The sequence below is a fragment of the Pseudopodoces humilis genome, chromosome 16 (assembly GCF_049639895.1).
Source record: "Pseudopodoces humilis isolate 2021_Gansu_Grassland_sample_001 chromosome 16, ASM4963989v1, whole genome shotgun sequence".
In the NCBI taxonomy this organism is placed as follows: Eukaryota; Metazoa; Chordata; class Aves; order Passeriformes; family Paridae; genus Pseudopodoces; species Pseudopodoces humilis.
In genome coordinates, this window is record NC_142215.1 from 13,462,290 (window position 1) to 13,482,689 (window position 20,400).

The window sequence follows — 20,400 nt, forward strand, 5'->3', positions numbered from 1 at the left end:
AGGTATTTGTTTAGTTAGCATTCATAATATTACAGATTGCTTAAATCATAATTTGCTCATCCTTTAATTGTGAATTACGGTAGGAGTACTGTGTTTACCAGGGAAAGCACTGACGGATACCAACGTCAGGAGACCTTGGGGTTCATAAGCTCATGACTGACTCCTTGGCTCGTATGTTGCTGAATGAGGATTAATGACGTTTTTTAATTCAGTTAAATAAAAGCTTGAAGAACAACTTGATGAAAACCCTCAAGTATTACAAGACAATAGTGTATGTCTCGCCTGCCCTGCCCTCATTTAATTTCTAATTTTACATAAACATGCCCAGAGCTGAGCGTCTTGCATAGCTTTAATGATTGTGTACACGCATGTGAAGTTTATATAGGGATCTGAATGGTGGGAGCCTCGGTATTTTAAGAATCCTTCTGCAGGATCAGAGGCATTCAGGAGGTTCAGTGGGCTCTGAGCGTGCAAAGCCAGCCCTCTGCAGCTCCAAGTATGTTTGAAAGGGGAGCCAGAGGATTAGTGTTGGGGAGACTCAGGGTAAGAACAATACTGCAGTGATTGCTGTCGGTGACCCCTGTAAATCCTAACACTTGCCTGGCTTATTTGTTTTTTAATGCTGCTGTGTTGGTGCTGCACTAAAAGCTGCAGTTGTTAATTGCAGGGCTTGTGGTGCCAGGATGCTTTTTAACATAATTGGTGGATTTCATGCACGAACTTCTAGGAGGGGGAGTGGAATGAGGCAAGCAGGAAATCGGTGCCATCTGGCAACCTGCAGCCATGGAGGCAGAGTGCCACTGCTTGGGAAGAGCCCTGGTGGTGCCAAGGTGTGACTGAAAGCTGCAGGTTGCAGTTGGGTTGGGCATTGCACAGGAGGAGTTGGTTATTGCCTCCCTTCTTTTCTTTCTGTCTCCTTTGTGAGATGTCCCACTTGCAGTTTTGTTCTGGGCTTACACTGTAGAAATAGGACCTTCTTCAATTAAATCCCCCAAACAAATGTGTCAGAAGAGATTCACAGGCTTTCAGTCTGTTTGCTGCTCACCTGGCCACCTTCCTGCTTAATCCCGAGCTGCTGCTGTGCTGTAGGGAGTGGTACTCGGAGTTCTGATAGCAGGAGTGCTCCTGACCACAGTCCTGTCTCTAAAAATGGAGTTCTGAGCAGGGAAATATTTGAACATTGTGCTGAACCAAAATACTCCGTAGTTTTTTCATTAATGGCTGTGCAAAAATAAGTGGACTCCAAACATTATTCCCAAGTTCGGGAATGACAGCAATGCAGAGACTACAGGTCCAGACCCAGAGTAGCTGTGTGAACTGAAAATCAGTATTAATAAACTTACTTACTGAATTCTTTGTATTTTAAAAGAGAATTCCAACACAATTATGGCAGCTCTGGACTTTCATGAAATAGGAGATTTTTATTATTTTTTAATTAGAAAGGAAATATTTAGGTATTTTAATAGCTATGCAAGCTGTACTCTTTTTGTTAAATAAAACCTTGTCTTTAAAAGGTAACTACTTGCAGCTCTCTGAACAAAGGAACTGTAATGTTATTAAACCTTTTCCCAGTTTTCCAGACGTACAGCTCTGGCTGTTATTGAAAGAACAAGCCCACAGGCTCTTCCTTTAATGAGCTGCGTTGGATTGTATATCCATAATTTATTAATGTAATTGCTTTATTATTACATTTGTATGGCTGAAAGGAAGCTGTCTCTAATGGCCATAGAATTTCATGTAGTATCTTTATAAAAGATGCATTAATAGTTGGTGAGAAAAATGCATGTTGTACTACTTCAGGCTTTGTGTTAAAAGCACTGCTTTATTAGTTATTGCATTTCACATCTAATTATTTTTAAAATTTACATGATAATTAGATATATTTATGTCAGATTAGAATGGCTATGTATTTGAATTTGCAGTGTATAGGTAATACAAATTCAGTTGTCAATTTGTTGTACAATCAATGATTCTTCTGCTGCTGATTTACCTTAAGTATGTCTGAAATACCAAATGGGAATGACTTAGGTGTACTTCTACTCTTCTAAATTTGGAATGCATTGTAATCTAAAATGGTATAGTGTACAACTAGACAAGATACAGCTTTTAGATCCAGTTTTATGTTTTCATGTTTAGTAGAGAGGTGTCATAAAAATGGTTCTCCAGTTATCCCTAACTTGGTGTCTATTTGATTACTTTAAGTATTTTTGTTGTGTATTTTAACAATATTAAAAATACACCTTCATATACTGAACAGAATCTTAAGAAGAATTCAGCAGGTCTTTTTTGGTGACACAGGGCAGAAGCAGGTATTTCAAATATGGTTTGTGTGTGTGTATGTACTTAGTCCACTTTTTAATGTTGAAGTGCTTTGAAGATGTCACCACTTGTGTCACTGACAATGATCTAACCCTACAGATGCCAGGATATGAAAATTATCCGCCAGTAAGGCAGAATGAAGGAATTTGTCCTCCTTTGTATACCCATATGTTAGCTTACCTTTATGCAAAATATGTTGGGTTTAATTACGTTGAGAAGTACAGTCTCTGCTTCCCACTTCTGCTGTGTAAATCTGTGCACTAACCTAGACAATTTTGACAGGTGCCAGTCAGTGGTCGAGGAGTGGAGGACAAGCGCCCTCATCTCCAAGCTATGAAAACTCTCTACACTCCTTGGTAAGAATTCGTGAAAGCAACATAGTACTTTTTACTTAGGAGTTGAAGGCTCGGTTTTGTATAAATCCTGCATATCATTAAAGGAAACAGTAGGATAGCATTACAAATGAATTCTTTGCTAACAAATGGCCTGTTCAGTTGAACAATATAAGACGTGCAGGGTGTGTCTTTCACCATCTGTTCCTTGGGCATCAGGCTTCTGTGCTGAGGACAGCTGGTGCTAAAGCGCTGTTATGAGATTCTGGTACCTTTTCACAAATCCATAGCTAATTCTTATCTAAAGTTCAGTCTGGAGAAAGATAAAGACTTCATGCCTCCGCATTTACTTGTCCTTCCCCCTCTCTCCCTCAAATGGCAGTCTCTAGGGCTGTTGTTAAAGTATTAATACATTTTATTTGTAATTATTATTTGTTGTGGGGAATGTTCATTTATTAATTAAACATTTTACAGAAAAACACACAGGCAGTAATCTACAGCATTGTAAATTCTTCTTCTTTTGAGGATTCAGCAGAGGATGTCAGTTACTGACTTCCTTCTTACATTTCCGATACAATACTGGGAGGAAACAGGGAAAATTTGAGGGAAGGTTTTGATTACTTGCTTAATATTTCTAGTTTCCACAGATGTAATTTCTATTTTTTTCTGTCTAACAAGAATAAATTATAAGTTAAATCAGATTTCTTTTCTTCAATATTTTTGCAATTAAATATTTTTTTAATTGTTATGTACATCTGAGAATCCTAACATAACTGCAGTGTTAAATATTAGCCTTTTCTTATCTTAATACAATCAGATCTCTGTTGCATTAACTTGACTAACAATTTATTGCTGACATGCACATCAGCTGTTTCCTCACCTCTTTTTTGAATTAATCTTAACCTGTGCTTTGCTTCCTGTTCTGTCTTGACTTTGCCAGAAAAATCGAGTTGAACAGCAACTTCACGAGCATTTGCAAGATGCAATGTCCTTCTTAAAGGATGTCTGTGAGGTACTATTTCACTTTAGATGGTGCCTTTTTGTGTTTCAATTAACGCTTCCTTCGGATTCCCCATTAAAAACTTAAATTAGTGTAGTGTATGACCCATCTTTTGACTCCAACATCCTGTTATTTCTAGTTTCTAGAGCTGCAATGTCACAATTGATTTTGCTTTGGGGTTTTTTGGTATTCCTTTTAAAAGAAAATAATTTTAAGACAGACTTCGACAGTAACACAACTCGCTTTTATTTCTGAAATACCTAATCTATTTGAAGGTCCATTTTAAAAAATGATAACTTAAAGTTTTGTCCAGTTTTTTTGTAATATAGATTCTCAAAAAAACACTGCCTCTCTTAATTGTTTCCAGCATGGTGAGGCTGATTTTATGATCATTCTTTCTTGTCCTGCATTAGCTTATTTTGTAGCAATTCCTTTTTTCTTTTCATGCCGTATAATAGCAGCTGAGTAACATTAACCTTATAATAAGCTTCACTTTCAAAGCTGCCACCTATTTGTGGAATGAATGCTATCTTGAGCAAAATCTCCAGATAATATTTTCTTTTTCCTGTTTGTTTGTAGTGCTGGTAGGTGCTCTCAAAGTCCTTTGATGCTATTTTGTTACCACATTTCATCGTCTATGTTTAATACCTCCGAGACAGACTGTGTTGTGGTGTGAGAGCCTGGGGATTTATTGAGTAATGGGTGTTCCTGTCCCTCTTGCATCCCCACAGCAGTCCCGGATGGAGGATCGCTTGGACAGACTCGACGATGCCATCCATGTGCTGCGGAACCACGCTGTGGGGCCTTCCACAAGCCTGTCAGCTGGCCATGGAGATATCCATAGTTTATTGGGACCATCCCACAATGGGCCAATTGGAAGCCTGAACTCAAACTATGGAGCATCCAGCCTTGTAACAGCCAGCAGACAAGCATCCATGGTAATGATGTTAGAAAACATGAGCATGTTTATGCAAAGCAACTACAGCTGATGCATTGAAACTATTGTAGAGCCTACTGAGGTAGAACTGGGCTGCAAGACTAATATTTATCAGGAAGAAACCACTTGAGATTCTTGTGGAGGAAAAGATGGCAGACAGTTTGCACCTGCTATGGGTTTCCAATTAGAGCACTGAAGTGGGGGTGGGCAGAAATGAGGGGGAGGAAAAAGATGGGAAAACTTAGACTTTGGCCTGGTCAGTGGCCCATAAAATCCTGCTGTGACCATATGTAGAAAGCTGAAACTTTCTGCTGAGAGCGTTTCAGCTTATACATGCATTTTTTCCAGATGTGTAATAATTGGCAGAACCGTTTACTCCTTGAAATGGTGAATAGGGAGATTGAATGGGAATAGCAGTCAAGAAGGACTGAATTTCAAGTGTTCTGGTCTGGAAAAGCTGTTTATTGTAAATTGGAACTAGTCTTCAATAGCAGATGCTGGCAGAGGACTGGGAGGAAGCTGTTGGAATGTGGAACCATAGTGTGCGCAGGCTCAAAATTTAAACTTTTTTTCTAAACGAAAAGGAGTTTGAGCACAGCTGTAGTGTAAGTAACAATGAAAAGGAAACCACTTTCAGATTAATCCCCAAGAAGGGTGAAATAATTCAATCCATCTCTTTTAGTTTCTTTAAAAATGTGAACTGTTCTGAAAAAATGTAGTGGAGCTTTTTATAGATCAGAAATATGCTAAAAGCATTACACAGTAAACGAATCTATTTGTAGCATTGCTCACTTCCCTTTTTCTTCCTTTTCATTCCACCCTTCTCAAAAATGCTTAAAGGAAAAAGAGCTTTTAAAAACATGCTTGTTTTAGTGGTGCCATGTGTTTGCATGTTTACAGCGTAATTTTAAAGACCAGTTACATGCTGTGAAATTTTCTGTTATAAAACAGATTCACAGCTGGGTACTGTGTGATCAAGGCAAAATTTCACCTATCATCAAAATAATTAGGTACCCCAATTGCTGAAGGGTTTGTATTCTATAAAACAGAATTAGTTCCAGGCTCTCCCATTCGCACATCACACATCCATTTATATTAATTTCAGGACCACTGCAGTAAACATCAAAAAGAACTGGTTAGTTTCTATAAGCTGCGTGTGTTTGGGGACTTTGGGGAGGGGGTACTTTCCAAATGCACATCCAACTTCAGCTTTCTATACAACTTCATTTCTAGTAATGAAAGAAGTGATACATAAGTATTTTTGAATTTTTTTGTAGTACCTACTGAGATTTAATATTTAAAGAATGTTGTTAAAGTTCTGTCGTGTTCTGGGCTAGACTGAAATTTAGTCATACAAAAGAAAACTTTTTTCCCCCTCTGGTCTTGATGTGGTGTAAAGTGAGTGACTGAAACTGCAGTGACAATTTTTTTTCTGTGACTTGAGGAACCTTCTGATACTGCTAAACAAGACACAGTCAAATACAGGTAGTGCCAAAAGGTACATAAAAATCTCAGTTTCTCTTTTAAATAAGCTATGATAAATATTCCATCAACTCGGTTTTTACTGAAATAAGGGACAGTGGAAAATTACTCCCCAAAATGGACAGAAGTTCCTTGATCTTTTCTAGTTTAGTGTAGTTGTGTAACTTAAATGTAATACAGACCTAATTTATCTTAGGTTTTTGATCCTAATTATTTGACTGACAGATGCTTGTCTGTTAGAAATAAATTAAGAAAAAAAAAAAAAGCCTGTACATTTCATCCTCACTTGGTGAAACAAGCTTGCAGATCAGTTTTGGCTTGAAAAGTGAGTCAGCTAAAGAATTTCTTGGATTAACCTTAATTTTGTTACATCAGAATAATTGGCTCCAACAGAAGGCATCCTGTTGTGGCCTTGCCCAGTCCCCAAAGAGCGCCCTTTGACATCATTTGCAATCGCAGGAACTCAGCGTGACTTAGGATGGCGTCCTGAAATAGGTACAGAGCAGGGGCTGGCACATCTGGCTGAGGTGCAGACTGAGTGCTTTATTAATGATGGCTGCATTGCAGTAATGCTCCACAGGTACAAGGGGTAATTCTTCTTCGGTGCTAAATAATTTCACACTCTTATTTACTGTTAGGTTGGCGTTCTTTTTAAATAGTAAGTAGGAGAGCAGAGGATTTGTCACACGACCTGAACTGTAAGATCCAGCCTTCATTCCGGATTTAAATACTGCTTTACTTGAGATGACATCCAGTAAATTTTAAGAAAGTAGTGAGTATTGGGCTAACATAGTGAGAAATGTCAACATTGATAAGGGTGATTACCTGTTTTTGAAGTTTTGTTTGACATAGGATCAAGAAATGCTCATTGGAATTCAGCACTAAATGAAACTTCCTTGTTGAAGGAGGGTGGGATCTTTACACAAAACATTTTTTCTCTTTAAAAAAAAATAGGAAAAAAAATAAATTTAATTTCCCTTGAAGATGATGATCTTGGCAGAAGGAGCTAGGAAATGAGTAATTTAACTCCTTTTTATGTAATTAGTGTAACCAGGCATGGTTTTATTTTAACATTTGCTTAATTTTTGAGCCAGATTTATTTTACAACTCTAGTTGACTTCATTTCCTGCTTGCTCTGAACAGTCTTGTTTTCTTTTTAGCTGGGCTGGCCATTAGACTTATTCAAATAGATTTTTAATATCTCAAACTCATCAAATATTTGCTAACTGGCCTTTGAAGTTGATTTGTATTTTATTTCATGTATTATTGAAAAGTTAAGAAGTAATACTTTTTGTTCTTATTCAAGCTGCTTTTTATTTGTCATTGTAATACAATGGAAAAAGAACAGCCTGAACTGATTAAAAATAAATAAATAAATAAAAGGTCTGGAAACTCAGTTAAGGATGAAACTCAATCCTTAAGTCAGAGGGTTTTTTCAGGTAGAACAGGAATCTAAGAAAATCGGTGATCTCCCTCTTTGTGCCCTGTGCCTGCACCAGTAGAAGCACAAAGGGCAGTTAAGCAGCTTTGCCAACACCAGACTCTGCTCTTGCTCAAACCCTTCCAGAGTTGCTGTTTTCCTGCAGAGATTATGCTCCCACTGAACAACTCTGAGCTGTCTGAAGTGTAAAATTCTTGATTAGAAAGCCCTTTTCATTGCCTTAATTGTGCACACCTTGGCTAAAATTGTTTTAACGATCATAGCCAAACTGACCAGCTAGTAGGGCTTGAGAAGTTCAAAGACTCAGACCAAGAATGGTATTTTTATTTTCCAGTTCTCAAAAGCTTTGTGTGCTAAGTGCTCAAAATGAATAATCAAACTAAAGTGTGAGATGCAGAACCAATATTAACAGGACAGAGATGTCCTTTCCCCACGTGTCACTCTCGGTTCTCCTGCATGCAGTTGTGTGTCATCACTGCCCGTGATTTGTCTAGTTTTTATTTAGTTGCCTAAAATACTTAACTGGTTTTCTGGTTTCAGATCCCAAATGTTACCACTTAAATCAACCGAAATATGTTCTGCGCTCAGGTTTGGGTTTTTTTTTTTTTAATTTGCAAGTGTCAGTGGGGCTGCAGATTGTCCTGTGTACAAGTCTTGATTGAAATACATAAAAATGAATACAGCTGACTTGGTAAATGACAACGTACAGCGTTGTAGCAGTGTTTCTCAGCCTGGGGTTACTGAGGTGCAAGGTTTGCGTGATCGCGCAGGATGCCCGAGCTGCGCTGGGCTGGCGTTGTGTGCGCCGGTCGCTGCTCAGCGCTGCGTTCTCCCCGCACGCTGCGCGCTCTGCCTGCGGCGCGCCCGAGCCCGGCCTGCCGTTCGTCTCCCATTTTGTGCGCCTGGGAAGCTTCCAGCTTTGCTCGGAGAAGAGACCATGGAAACAAGGCTGGATTAGCGCCGGAGAGAATGAATTAACTCGGGTTAGCTCGCTTTCGAGATGAGCCGCCGCGAGTCCCGCGGGCCGGCGCTCCAAGGCCGGGGCCGCGGCGCAGCCCCGCTCCGGGCCCGGGCAGCTGTATGGAAATGGGCAATGCTCGGGAGCCGCGGCAGCGCCGCCAGCCCCGCACCGCGGCACCGCGGGAGCCGCCGGCAGCTCGCTGCCCCCGGAGCTGGCCCTTGGCGCTAGGAAAGCGCCTGACTGGGAATCGCTTATAAATAACAGCGATAGATCACGTCGAGAGCTCGTTTGTTCCGAGCGCCGCGGAGCTGATGGCCCCGGACGCCTTTCAGAAGACTTAAAGGAAGCCCGAGGTTGTGCTCCATTGAAATGCAGATGGGGAGAGCCCTTTCTCTATGCAGCGCCAGTCCAGGGAAAGGAGAGCAAACTAAATTTTTGGAACTCGGTGTTTAAGATACTTGAATCTTTGGTTGCTTGAAGTAGCCACTGATCAGTTGTAAGTGTAGCAAACAGAGCTGTTGGCCTCTGCATGGGATGATGGGATGCAGTGACTTTCAGCAAGTCATTTTGTTTGGGTTTTTTTTGTTTGCCAGATTGGATTTTCTGGTATATCATAAATCACAGATAAAAATCAGTGTTGTGGCCAGTTTTGTAACGTTTTAGCTCTTAAGATTTCTGTGTAAATCCTGTTAATCTAAATAGTATGCTTTTAATTTGTATATCTTGATTTCAAAGATTTGGAACATGGACTTGAATTCAGGTTTTATTTCTCATCTAGTCTCTGCCTTTATCATAACTGATTTGCTAATCTGTTGCCTTTACATTAGCTCTAGATTTGAAATTTGCCAGAGTTCTGGCAGCTGCTTTTTTGTACACAGCTTTAAGAAATTTTTGACTTTTTTGAGAAGTAGATTTTGGAACAAACCTGGCCCTGAAACAATTAATACTCTGTATCTTGAATAAAAGCACCCTCAAGTGTTAGGACTAAGCATGACCAGAAGCAAATAAAATACACAACGTACTGCAAGGCAGAATTAGGGAAAGACTCAGGTTTGAAAAGTTCAGAGTGAGAATGAGCTTCATGTTTCAGTTGTAAAGAGTTTTGTCTTTTAGGCTGAAAGACCTGGGCTCAGCTCCTTCCTCCCAGCGAGTTCATGACTCTTGCAGGAGCTGGGCCAACTGTATCCAGAGTAGAACTCACAAACAAAGCCTATTACATGCAGAGGAAGATAAAATATGCTTGAAATAGTAACAGATATTCCACAGTACAAGAGGAGATTTTCTGCAGAACAATGGATACAAATAGCAGCCTGGAATGACCTGATATTAGTTGTGGGTTGTTGGGGAGGGGGTTCCCCCTTTCTTTTTTTATTCCTGTGCATTAGCTTACAGGAACAAGTGTATATTAAACAAAGGATAAACTTGCATAAGGGTATTTATCTCTCTCTGGGTAAAACCCATACTAAGACATGAAAGGTAAAAGCTGCATTAATTACTCAAGAGGGATTCAAAGCTCAGCAGTTTACTAGGATTGAAGGATTTATTGAAAAACAGTGGTTCTCATGTGTAACTCCAGGCAATAAACCTATTTAATTAAAGGCTTAATCTTCTAGTTGACATGTTTGCTACTGTTCCAATAAAAAGCTTCATCTGTAGCCAGTTTTTGTAACTATACAAATAATAGTAGAATCCCTTATCTTTGTTCATTTTTTAACTGTTTAATTGTATTGTGCTGGTTATAGTATCAGCGTTTAAGGACTTTTGTACCTTTAGAAATCAAAAGCTTTAAATGGTCTGCATTCCAAATTATTTAAATACAGGCAGTGTATCTTTACCTCTTTTTTCTCCAGCAAATATTTTTTAATAGAAGTTGATGACGGTATTCTTTATTGAGCAGCAGTTTTTTTAACAAGTTGCCTCTTCAAGTTAGGTATGCACACTCAAAGCTGTCTCACATAAGTATCATTAATTCAAGTTTATGCAAAATTAGAATTTTTCAAGACTCTTCATCTCAATGCTTGCTCCTCAGAAATTTAATCATGATTAATTATGAAGAAATAGGTGGTAAGAATAGTTAGATACTTGGATTATTTTATTCCAAGCGGGGTTGGTCACTACTTGAGACAGGGCCCAGTCCAGTAAGGTATAATTAGGTGTTTCAGTGTAACAGCATCTATCAACTAAACTTTTCCTTTACTCAGTGACAATTTTGACTTGGCTCTCTAATCCACCAAATACTTTCAGTGTATTAAACTTCTCTTTTTGGACAATTTTTTGAATCACATCTTTAATAGAAATCTTTGCTTTGCCTTGCTTTAGGTTGGGACTCACCGGGAAGAAGGTGTCAGCCTCAACAGCAACCATTCAGTTCTTCCCAGTGCAGTTTCTGCTCAGAGCACAGAACTAAATCATAAAACACAAGACAGCTACAGAGGTAACTTTCCAGGCTTAAATGCTGGACAGGGTCTGCAGTAGTTCAGAGCCAGTGAAGCTGTAGATCCTGGTTAAAGTGACATCAGTGCAAGGGATAAGGGCATAGATAATGTTGAAAAATAAAAATTAATAACAAATCCAATATATCACAGCTGTTAGGGACTCCTGCAACAATTTTGAGAGCATCCCTCAATTATCCCAGTATAATTGCAAGAGAAGGCTGCATTACAGCCATGTCCCTCCAGCCTAAGGGGCCATGATCCACTTGCAGAGCTGCAGCCATTTCCCAGTCGGCCAGGAGAGCTGTGGAGTGAGCTGAGACCAGAGTTCAGTACAGCCAGTGGAAGGAGGTCATCCCACACCCATGTTTACAGTTCCTTCCATTTTTAGCTGAAGAAATAAACTGCAGAAAACAAGTCAGCTCCTTTATTAGCATTCTAGCACCATTTAGGGGGTGTTGCACATTCAGCCTAAACCCAAGTCTCAATGTCAGTGCAGCTCTGCCCTTAAATTTCCAGCCTACACATCAGGTGCAAATTTCCTTACTTCACTCAATGTCCTTTTGTCTTAAATAGTGTTTTCCTTAGACTAAGCTGTTAGCAATCAAGCTGCTCTGTGAGCTGTGATTGCTTTATAACCCGTGACACATGTCCAAGTACAGCAGTGTTACCAGGATTTCTTGTTTCTGTTAGTTCTTCCTGTTGTCTCCCCAGACTCGTGCTCTGGCCCCTCAGTGCCATTATCTGCTGAGGTTCTGTGCGGTGTTTCAGTGCTGTGACACTCACTGTTCTCTCTGGTTGCTTGCAGCACTGTCTGGTGGCTTACAGAGCCAGTCTGTGGCTATAGGTCCAACAGAAATCAAGTCTGAACATAAGGAGAAGGATGAAAATATCCATGAACCCCCCTCATCAGATGACATGAAATCAGATGATGAGTCCTCCCAGAAGGATATCAAGGTCTCATCCAGGGGCAGAACAAGGTGCGTTGCTGACATTACCTGAAGAATCTGTGCTTTGATAACGCTCAGTAGCACATTGTCCTTACATTTGATAAATTTATTGCAAGGCTTTTGTGTTACTGAAGTGCATACAACAATAGGCAGCTGAAAGGGAGAAAAAGTTTATCGTATCTGTATATATTTAAATTCAAGGTAGAGGAATTGATGGGAAAATCATCTGCCAAGTGTGCATTCCCTCGTACTAGTGCCATGCCCAATGTCTGCCTGTACATGTGAGCAGCAAAAGATTGAGGGCCCTGCTCAGCACAGAGCATGGGACAGTGTCAGAAATTATTGATACTTTGTACCTAGGCCAGGGCTGCCCTGTGGCTAAATATCCTCTTGAAACACTTTGTCCCCTCCCAAGCCACAGACAGAAAACTTAAGCTGACACCAGGTAAATGCTTCTGGATTTGCCTGATAGGCCTGATCCAAGCACTGAAATTTGAGGTAACAGCAAACTATCAGAATTTTGCAAACACAGGCAGCACAATCTGTATTAACACGTGTTCAATGGCATTTTAGTGTTAATTTTAGTAGAACAGAGGTTTTGCACAGTTTTAGACTAAATTGGATGAATCTATATTAAAAAAGGCTCTGCAGCTTGATATCATTTGAGGCAGTTCAGGAATTCTAAATATAACAGTTTAGTTCTACAATGAGTAGTAGAAGAAAAAACAGTTCTAAAATTGACCAGTGTGGTCTTTAACAAAAGTAGAACTCTTAAATAAGCACATGAAATTGAAAATTCCTTGATTGTGGTTTTTATATAAGCTGATGTATTGGAAAATAGCAAGAACTTTGTTGGAAATTATTTTATTCCTCATATATTTGGAATCAGCATCAAGATCACTTGTTTGAAATACCAGTGATGTTTCAATATCCTCTTACGTTTGCTTTCTTGCAGCAGTACTAACGAAGATGAGGATTTAAACCCAGAGCAGAAAATAGAAAGAGAAAAGGAGAGAAGAATGGCAAACAATGCCCGGGAACGTTTGCGTGTGCGAGACATTAACGAGGCGTTCAAGGAGCTGGGCCGCATGTGCCAGCTGCACCTGAAGAGCGAGAAGCCGCAGACCAAGCTGCTGATCCTCCACCAGGCTGTGGCAGTGATCCTCAGCCTGGAGCAGCAAGTGAGAGGTCAGTGGCCTTGGGGCTGGGGCAGGCCTGTGGCACCTTTGTCCATGGAGCAGTGTGGGGTTCTTGAAACTTGCTCAGCCAAATGCATGAAAGTGTGTTTGCTGTTCTGTAGTGATACTGAAATTCTTTAGAAAAAGCAAAGAATTACTTAAAATCAGGAGGAACAGAGTGAGTATAAAGTCTATACTTTGACCTTTCTCTTTCTGGTTCAATTAGTCATCTCTTCACCTAAGTTTTCAAGGTAAGTTCCTCAATTAACATGTTGATACATCATGCTTTAAATTGTAACAAGCACTTATTTAGTAGTGAAGCTTCAGCAACAATAAGAGATCTGTTTTAGGATGAACTCCACCTAATTGAAATATTAAAATACAGTGAATTTATGTGTGTTGTCTTAAGTTCTTGCATTAAGCATGTACTGGGGAGGGAGGAAGCTTCTACCCTAATTGAATCGGAACTGGGTTTGCATGAATCTTCTTTCTCTGATTCCTTTAAATTTTAATAGGCCAGCTGGTAGGTGCAGAAGGAAAACTGCTTTGTGCCATTCATTCTCATAAGGAGAGACAGTTCTAGGAACCATGTTTGGTTCTTCAGTTGTTCTTGTGAGTTGGTGAAGCCACAGTTGACTTTAATCTCTCTGCTTTTGCCAAAGACAAGTTGAAGTTCTGGGGCATGTTGCTCTGTCTTCTGGTCAGCCCTGAGTCAGACTGGGTGGTGGCTGGGAGTCCCTTCCAACAGAAATGGTCTCGTTCTGTGGAGGTGACACTTCCCAAATGAGTGTCCTCGTGTTTTGCTGTTTGGGACTCATTAGCAGCCATCTTTAGTGTCTCACTGGTGGAAGTGCTGTGGATAGGTCAGTGGTTATATTTGCTCAATGCACAATATCTTGGAATCATTGATGTCACTGAATGATAACAATGTTTTGGTGTTGCATACCTCATTTGATACTTGCATTTTGCACAGAAGATCCAAGCAACAGTTAGAAGTTTAATGCAAGTGACTAAATATCTAAGTTAACACAAACTTATGTATTTCATGCAATAAGGATGAGATGATACGTTTTCAGGCACTTTTATTGATCCAATTGTCAGTAAAGAAACACTCTGTCTCCAACCAGAGCTCTTCCAAGCTACAGAGCAACTGTTCTGCAGATGAGATGGCAGCTGGGGCCATTGTAAAACCCAGTTTAGTATCTTGGAAACTCGGGCCTCAGGCACTGTTTTGGTCTGAAATTAAGGTCTAGAAGATAAGGTTGAGTATTATGAAGTCAGAGGGACATTAATCAAGCATTGATTTTGGTCTTTAAAAAGCATCAAGTCCATCTCCCTGCTCTCACAGATTCTGTAATTCATAAGAAGCTCCATGTTAATAAAATCACTCTGCCTCTGTCAGAGGACTTCCAACCCTGGTGTCTGTGGTAGAAATCTTTTTTTTCAGTGTGCTAACAGGTAAACTGGCCCCATTGCACAGGCAGTGTAAATGGAGAATTCCCTTCCTGTGCTCCGTGTGTCCAGGGCCAGCGCTGGGAAGCACACGAGGCCTCCTGGAGAGAGGCCCTGGCTCCTGTTTGTCTTGCCCGTCCCCCTTTGCAGCTGTTCCTGTGAGTGAGTGACCGGAGCTTTGTGTGACACCCACAGGAGCTTGCACAGTGCTTTATGTAATTGCATAAACAATTTCCTCTCTCTGCTGGTAATGAAGCTTCTCATTTTGTGATTGGTGCTATTCAAAATGAACCATTTCAGATTTAAGCTCTCAGTGTAGGCCAGAGGTTTTATCTCCATTTCCTAAAGCACTGTAAATTAACTTCCTTTCAAAGTTTCCACGTAATTAAATCTTTAAAACTTCAAGGCAAGGCACAGTTAGACAAAGAAAACTGTGATTAAGGAAAGTTAGCAGTTATGTTGTTTTTTTTTTCCAGTAGACTCTTTAGGAGTGCTCAATCTTAAGGAAATGCAGTAGGAGGCTGTTGATAATGACTTTGGTGACAGCAGAACTATCAAGTCCATCCAAAATAGTCTCTGTCAGATGAGCTAAAATGCACAGGGGTCAGTAAACTGCAGTTACTAGAGGGGTGCCTGTGCAGTGCAAGAGAAGGGCTTGTGCTGTCTGTTCAGTTTTGGCAGGCTTCTTGCAGTTATAATTGTATCTGCCATCTCCAACTGCAAAACAGAATGCACTGACAGCTAGAAAATACCTTAAAATGTTGAATAAATTCCACAGTGGAATATATTACATGTTCTTTGTGTGTATTTTGGACCACTGTGATTTACATCTTCTGTATTTGATTCATGAAAAGCCATTTTGAAGAACAGAAATAGTTGACTTTTAGAAACTGTCATTATTTGGAAACGAGATCCAAATCTGCATCTATTGAAGCTAAGTAGGCAAGTGGAAACACACTGATGAAAATACCTTGATAGCTGATCTACAGCTGGTTATTATAAAGCATTGACTTCAATGTGAGAGGAAATAGGGTCTGGAAAAAAAATAATGCTCCTGCTGTATGTGACTGTCATCACAGTCTTTTGATTGAACCAAGATGGGCACAAGATGATTTCACAGACTGAGGCTGATGAGAACTATCCATTCAGGGTGTGCTGCCTCCCCTGCCCCAACAGCTGTCTAATACTGGCAAGAAAGAAGCAGTGACATTGCTAAAACTAATGTGATGTCAGCAAGGCTGGTAAGACTTCAGCCTACCAACAAAATGGATAAATTCAATTTTATTATATTGTAAATTACAGAAAGTTCTCATTTAGCACTTCAGTGTCTTGTGCTGATAAAGGAGGTGCTTTTTTAAAGTTTCTGAAAGTGTATGGGTTGTAAAGTTGCTGAAAGGGTTTGGCTTTGGCTTTTTATCTCTAGTTTTTTTAAATGCCAGTTTAGGAGCTGTCTGGCAGGACTTTCAGTAGTGATTGTCTGCAGCTTTGGACACCTGTGGGTGAGCAGGGGGTGTCAGCAGCTGAAGAGGGAAGCTGCAGGACTATTTTTACTCCAGGGTTCATGTATCGATATTGCCCATGGTGGCAGCCTATGGGATATGAAGAACTCTGATTTTTCTGTTACAGAACGAAACCTAAACCCTAAAGCAGCCTGCCTTAAGAGAAGGGAAGAAGAAAAAGTTTCTGCCGTATCGGCAGAGCCACCAACACCACACCCAGGAAGCCACCCTGGCCTGAGTGAAACTACCAACCCTATGGGTCATATGTGAACACCAGCCAGGTACGTCAGGGGATGGCTCTTGCTGCTTTGTGTTGGCTGAAGTGGGGGAGACACCTGGATATGGTGGGTTTAGTGCCTGAGCTGCCAGCAGCACCAAACTTCTCTGTGCCTTTACATCTCTCAGCAGAAGCAGAAGGCTGCAGATTTGTTTGGGTTTATAATAAAACCCCAAGAAATTGTCGTCAGTCTCTTTATTTTCATGCCTTGTTGCCAATGGCTACGTCTCTTGGCTCAGGTGGCCTTCTTGGCATGGCATCAGAGGAACAGTGAACAGCTTGCTAGATAAGCCAAGCTTAATAGAGATGAACTATACATCTTTAAATAGTCTAAATATCACATTAATTCATTTAAAAATCTACATATTGTTTCCCAGTGCTGATACAATTTCAGGGACTCCTCGTCCCAGAGAGATTTGCTCTCTGGCTCAAGGCCAATCATTCTAACTCTTCTCATTTGCCCAACAGAGACTGGGAACTGTCTCAAGTCACAATCTGTATTGGTGAAAATAGTTTAAATTTAAAAGTAATGATTGCAGCTTTGCAAGGTAGCCCAGTATGTAACATCTCATTTCAACACACCAATGGGGAGGCTCTACAGGAATACCAGTCTTTCGGGTTTATTCATGTTCTTGGCTGGTGTTCTAAATAGTTGGGAAACCTTGATTTTAAAAGAAAAAAATGGTGAGTATTCCAGTAGAGCTGCTGCCACTTTCAAAAAGAAAAAACAGTGCCCTTGTTTTAATCAAGAACTTTACTATATTTTATGTTTTGGGAGGTTTCTTCTTGTTGTGTATGTTATAATTTTTAATGCTTTGAATTTCTCTAATTTGTTTTATTTCATACAAGAGCAGTTTGCTACTTTGGAATTGTCAGATTATTTTTGATTTACAGCCAACTGAGTCTATTCTTGCCATACAAATATAAAGAACCACTTTCAAAAGTTTGGTGTCTTTGCTTTTTTAATAGCAGTAACTTTGTGAGTGACTGAAGTGTGACGTTGACAGAAAAGGCTGTACACAAACTTGGCACTGTCTCCTGCTTGGTTTGGAAAGCAAAGTCAGACACAAATGGAAGGTCTTTCAAGATTATTCTTTCTCCCATACCCAGAGAGGCTCAACAGAAGGTTCTTTAGAGTAATCTCTTCAATATATCATGTTCAAGACTGGTATCTCTGGAACAGGGGATTTCAGGGTCTCTCAATGTGATTTTCTTTTGTACCTAAATGACTGAAAATGCCACCAAATACAGTTTAGATTAGATCTTTAGTGTTGATACTAAGCTTTTTAATTATTCCTTTTCTAAAAATTTCTGCTTTCTTCTAAATTTCTTTCCAGAATTCCAGAATTATTGGTAGGATACACAGAAGGTGACCTTTCTTCACAAGGACACAGACAACTAACATTATATGAAGACACAAACCTGACAGGAGAAAACACTTGAAGCAAGAAACCCAAATGCAATCTTATGATCAAAGCTACTGGTCAACACCTGCATCAGGAGTGAAGATACAAGATCTTCAGACAGAATTTCAGCCCATGAGATACTCTGAACATATCATTCTGTTGCAAGCAGTGTGTCGCTTCTGCACAATCAGAGACTGTTGTGATCTCTCCACTCATTGTGGAAGTTGCCTTGTGCCTAAACTGAATTGACAAATGCATTGTAACTACAAATTTTATTTATTGTTATGGAACTGTTAAGGTCTACATATAAAGGGAAAAGTTAACATGTTAAAAGCTGATAAAATTTCAACTGAATGCCAGCATTTACTAAAGCTGTTCACATTCAGAGAACAAAGCAGTGACAACCGTCGACCCGTAGCATTCCCAGCATACCTATTAGTGTCTTAAAAAAGGAAGGGAAAAGTCTTTTGTTGTCCTTTCCTCTCCTTTTGCCATATGACTAGTGTTTTCCATGCAATAGGAAACTATTCCTTGGTATAGCTTTTTTTATGTTATTTTTGATCTCTGGTAATCTGAACAGTTATGGTCACAGTTCCCCTTCCATACTGAGCTCTGTGCCTCAGGCCACTCAGAGGCCTCATGAAGGCTGCAGGCTGGAGCAATACTGTGACCATAACATTTCTTGGATTTAAAAAGTGATTTTTATTTTCCCTCAGACTTTCCTCAAACATTTTTTTTTTCTAATTATAAACAAAACCTTTTTAGGCTTCTAGGCTTCATAGTAAAGCTTGTAATGTGAAGTGTAAATTGGGTGGGGAGAATCTACTTTGTTAGAGTTGCTTTGTTTTCCGAGCAGTAAGTACTACATATAGTACATGTAAAGTGTTAGCTGTATGTAAGCACAAAATGCATTAAAATACAGAGGAGATTTTTTTCAGGCTGTAACTTTGGTGAATAGTAAAATCCTAAATTCACCGTGGCAGGTAGTGTGATGATATAACCACCAGCAAGGTGGGCTTATTACGTAATGGAATCTTAAAGAGCAATGGTCACCAGTTTTTCCTTCCTGTACACGTAAACTATCATGTCATGTTGTATGGCTTGTCAGTGGAGAAAAAATAGTGTGAATCAAATGCAAATACCCCCGTCCCAAGCCATATTAGCATTAAACCTTTAAATGTTTCTCCACCAGAATAGTGTCCATAAGTATTCCTTTGTCACAGATGTGTTGAAATGGTTAAAATCCCTTTGAACTTCCATGGAAACTGTCTTCCACTGCAATGACCATGGGAGGAAATTTCCTAAGCCAAGGTTGTCTGAGCTATTGTTTATATAGTGCATCTTTCATCACTGGCAATTGGTTCACACACGAAACAGGAACAAAACTATAATTTCTATGAAGTCATTTAATTTGAAGGAACAAATGATGGATTGATAAAATAAACTAATGAATTTAAGCTCATGTTTTGGATGGTTCCTAACAAAACAGTTTGTGGAATTAGTGGACTCATTTCTATTACTTTAATTTGCATATATCATCAAATAACACCTGATTATATCTGTGGCCTTGTTCTTCATTTCAATGTTTATCAGCTAAACGGAATTTGTTGCTTATGACGTGTGAAAGTGATCACGTGCCACTGCCTGGCCTTTTTCCTTCTAAGCTTGTTGTCTTTTTGGCTATATTAGACTTTGCAGTATGCCCAGAAGCTTTCCTTCATAAAATAGAAAGAAAAAAACATTTGGCTTATTTTTCACTGTAGCTAGTCTTTTATACAATAATCTTGTAAGAAAATTTCTTGAATTCTAAATATTACTCTTTCTAGATTTTTGAAATCAAAAAAAGTTTTCAGTAAAAAGTTTCTTACTTTATTTTACTATATTAGGTAGTAAAAATGTAGGGTTATTTACCATAACCTGTTCATTAATATCAGAAATTTACAATAGCATTGTAAGACCATAGTAGGGTTCTAGCATACCGTGTAGTACCTATGGAGTATTGTAAGAGCTAATTGTCCGAGATGAATTGCTTCTCATCTTGTTCTCCAGTTTCCATTGTTGGTTTATTGCAGATTTGTACCCTGTGTCAAATTTCAAGGTATTGCTGATAAACCTTTCCAACCAGCAGCAAGAAGTTCAAAAAATTTCTGTCAATGTAACAGAAAACACTATGTATATAACATTTATGTAGCAATAAATGTGCCATCTTTTTTTAACATGGTAAATCAGTGAGTTTTTTAAATTTTTCTCTCCTCATAGGCAATGTGTTACTTGAAAAACAGTGACAAAACTCTCTTGTGCCTTTATCAGAACAAAGCCTGACACATTCTCAAGGAGCAGTGCATGTTGCAGGCACAGGAAGTGTTGCTGTTCCTGTGAAGCCAGGCCAGAAATGCCCAGTGCCTGAGGAGCAGCAGTGCCTGAGCTGCGTTTGCTGCTGCAGAGCAGAAAGGGGATTGCACAGGCAGACAGCAAACCAGGAGCAGGTGATCCCACAGGCACAGTCTCTTGTACAGCTCCCTGTCCTTTGCCTGTCCTAAAGACAGGTTAGATCAGGGGCTTAGATCTGAGCCCCTTTGTGCAGGCAAGTTCAGTGCCAAGTCACTCCTGAACTGATTGATGCATCTGTAGACTTTGTGGAAATACTGGTGGAAATAGGGGCTGTAATTCAAGCACATCAAGGATAAAGCAGATCCAGCTCCTTTGTCTGTGTGCAGTGCCGATGGCTGAGTGT

General features: G+C 39.7%; 1 protein-coding gene across 11 annotated transcripts in view; it reads left to right on the top strand.

The window, feature by feature from the left end:
• The window catches only part of TCF12 (transcription factor 12), a 159,528-nt gene extending 139,646 nt beyond the window's left edge, over positions 1-19,882 (top strand). For 5 of the 11 annotated variants that reach the window (XM_014251123.2, XM_088063131.1, XM_088063137.1 and 2 more), the window contains 8 exons: positions 2,602-2,675; positions 3,592-3,663; positions 4,383-4,589; positions 10,792-10,906; positions 11,713-11,884; positions 12,810-13,042; positions 16,111-16,264; positions 17,598-19,882. In XM_014251123.2, the coding sequence (XP_014106598.1) occupies positions 2,602-2,675; positions 3,592-3,663; positions 4,383-4,589; positions 10,792-10,906; positions 11,713-11,884; positions 12,810-13,042; positions 16,111-16,253 (1,016 nt within the window). In that variant the 3' untranslated portion in view covers positions 16,254-16,264; positions 17,598-19,882. The remainder of the gene's footprint in view (positions 1-2,601; positions 2,676-3,591; positions 3,664-4,382; positions 4,590-10,791; positions 10,907-11,712; positions 11,885-12,809; positions 13,043-16,110; positions 16,265-17,597) is intronic. The other 6 variants (XM_088063132.1, XM_088063136.1, XM_014251125.2 and 3 more) reach the window with 5 other exon arrangements.
• Positions 19,883-20,400: the final 518 nt, after the last annotated feature.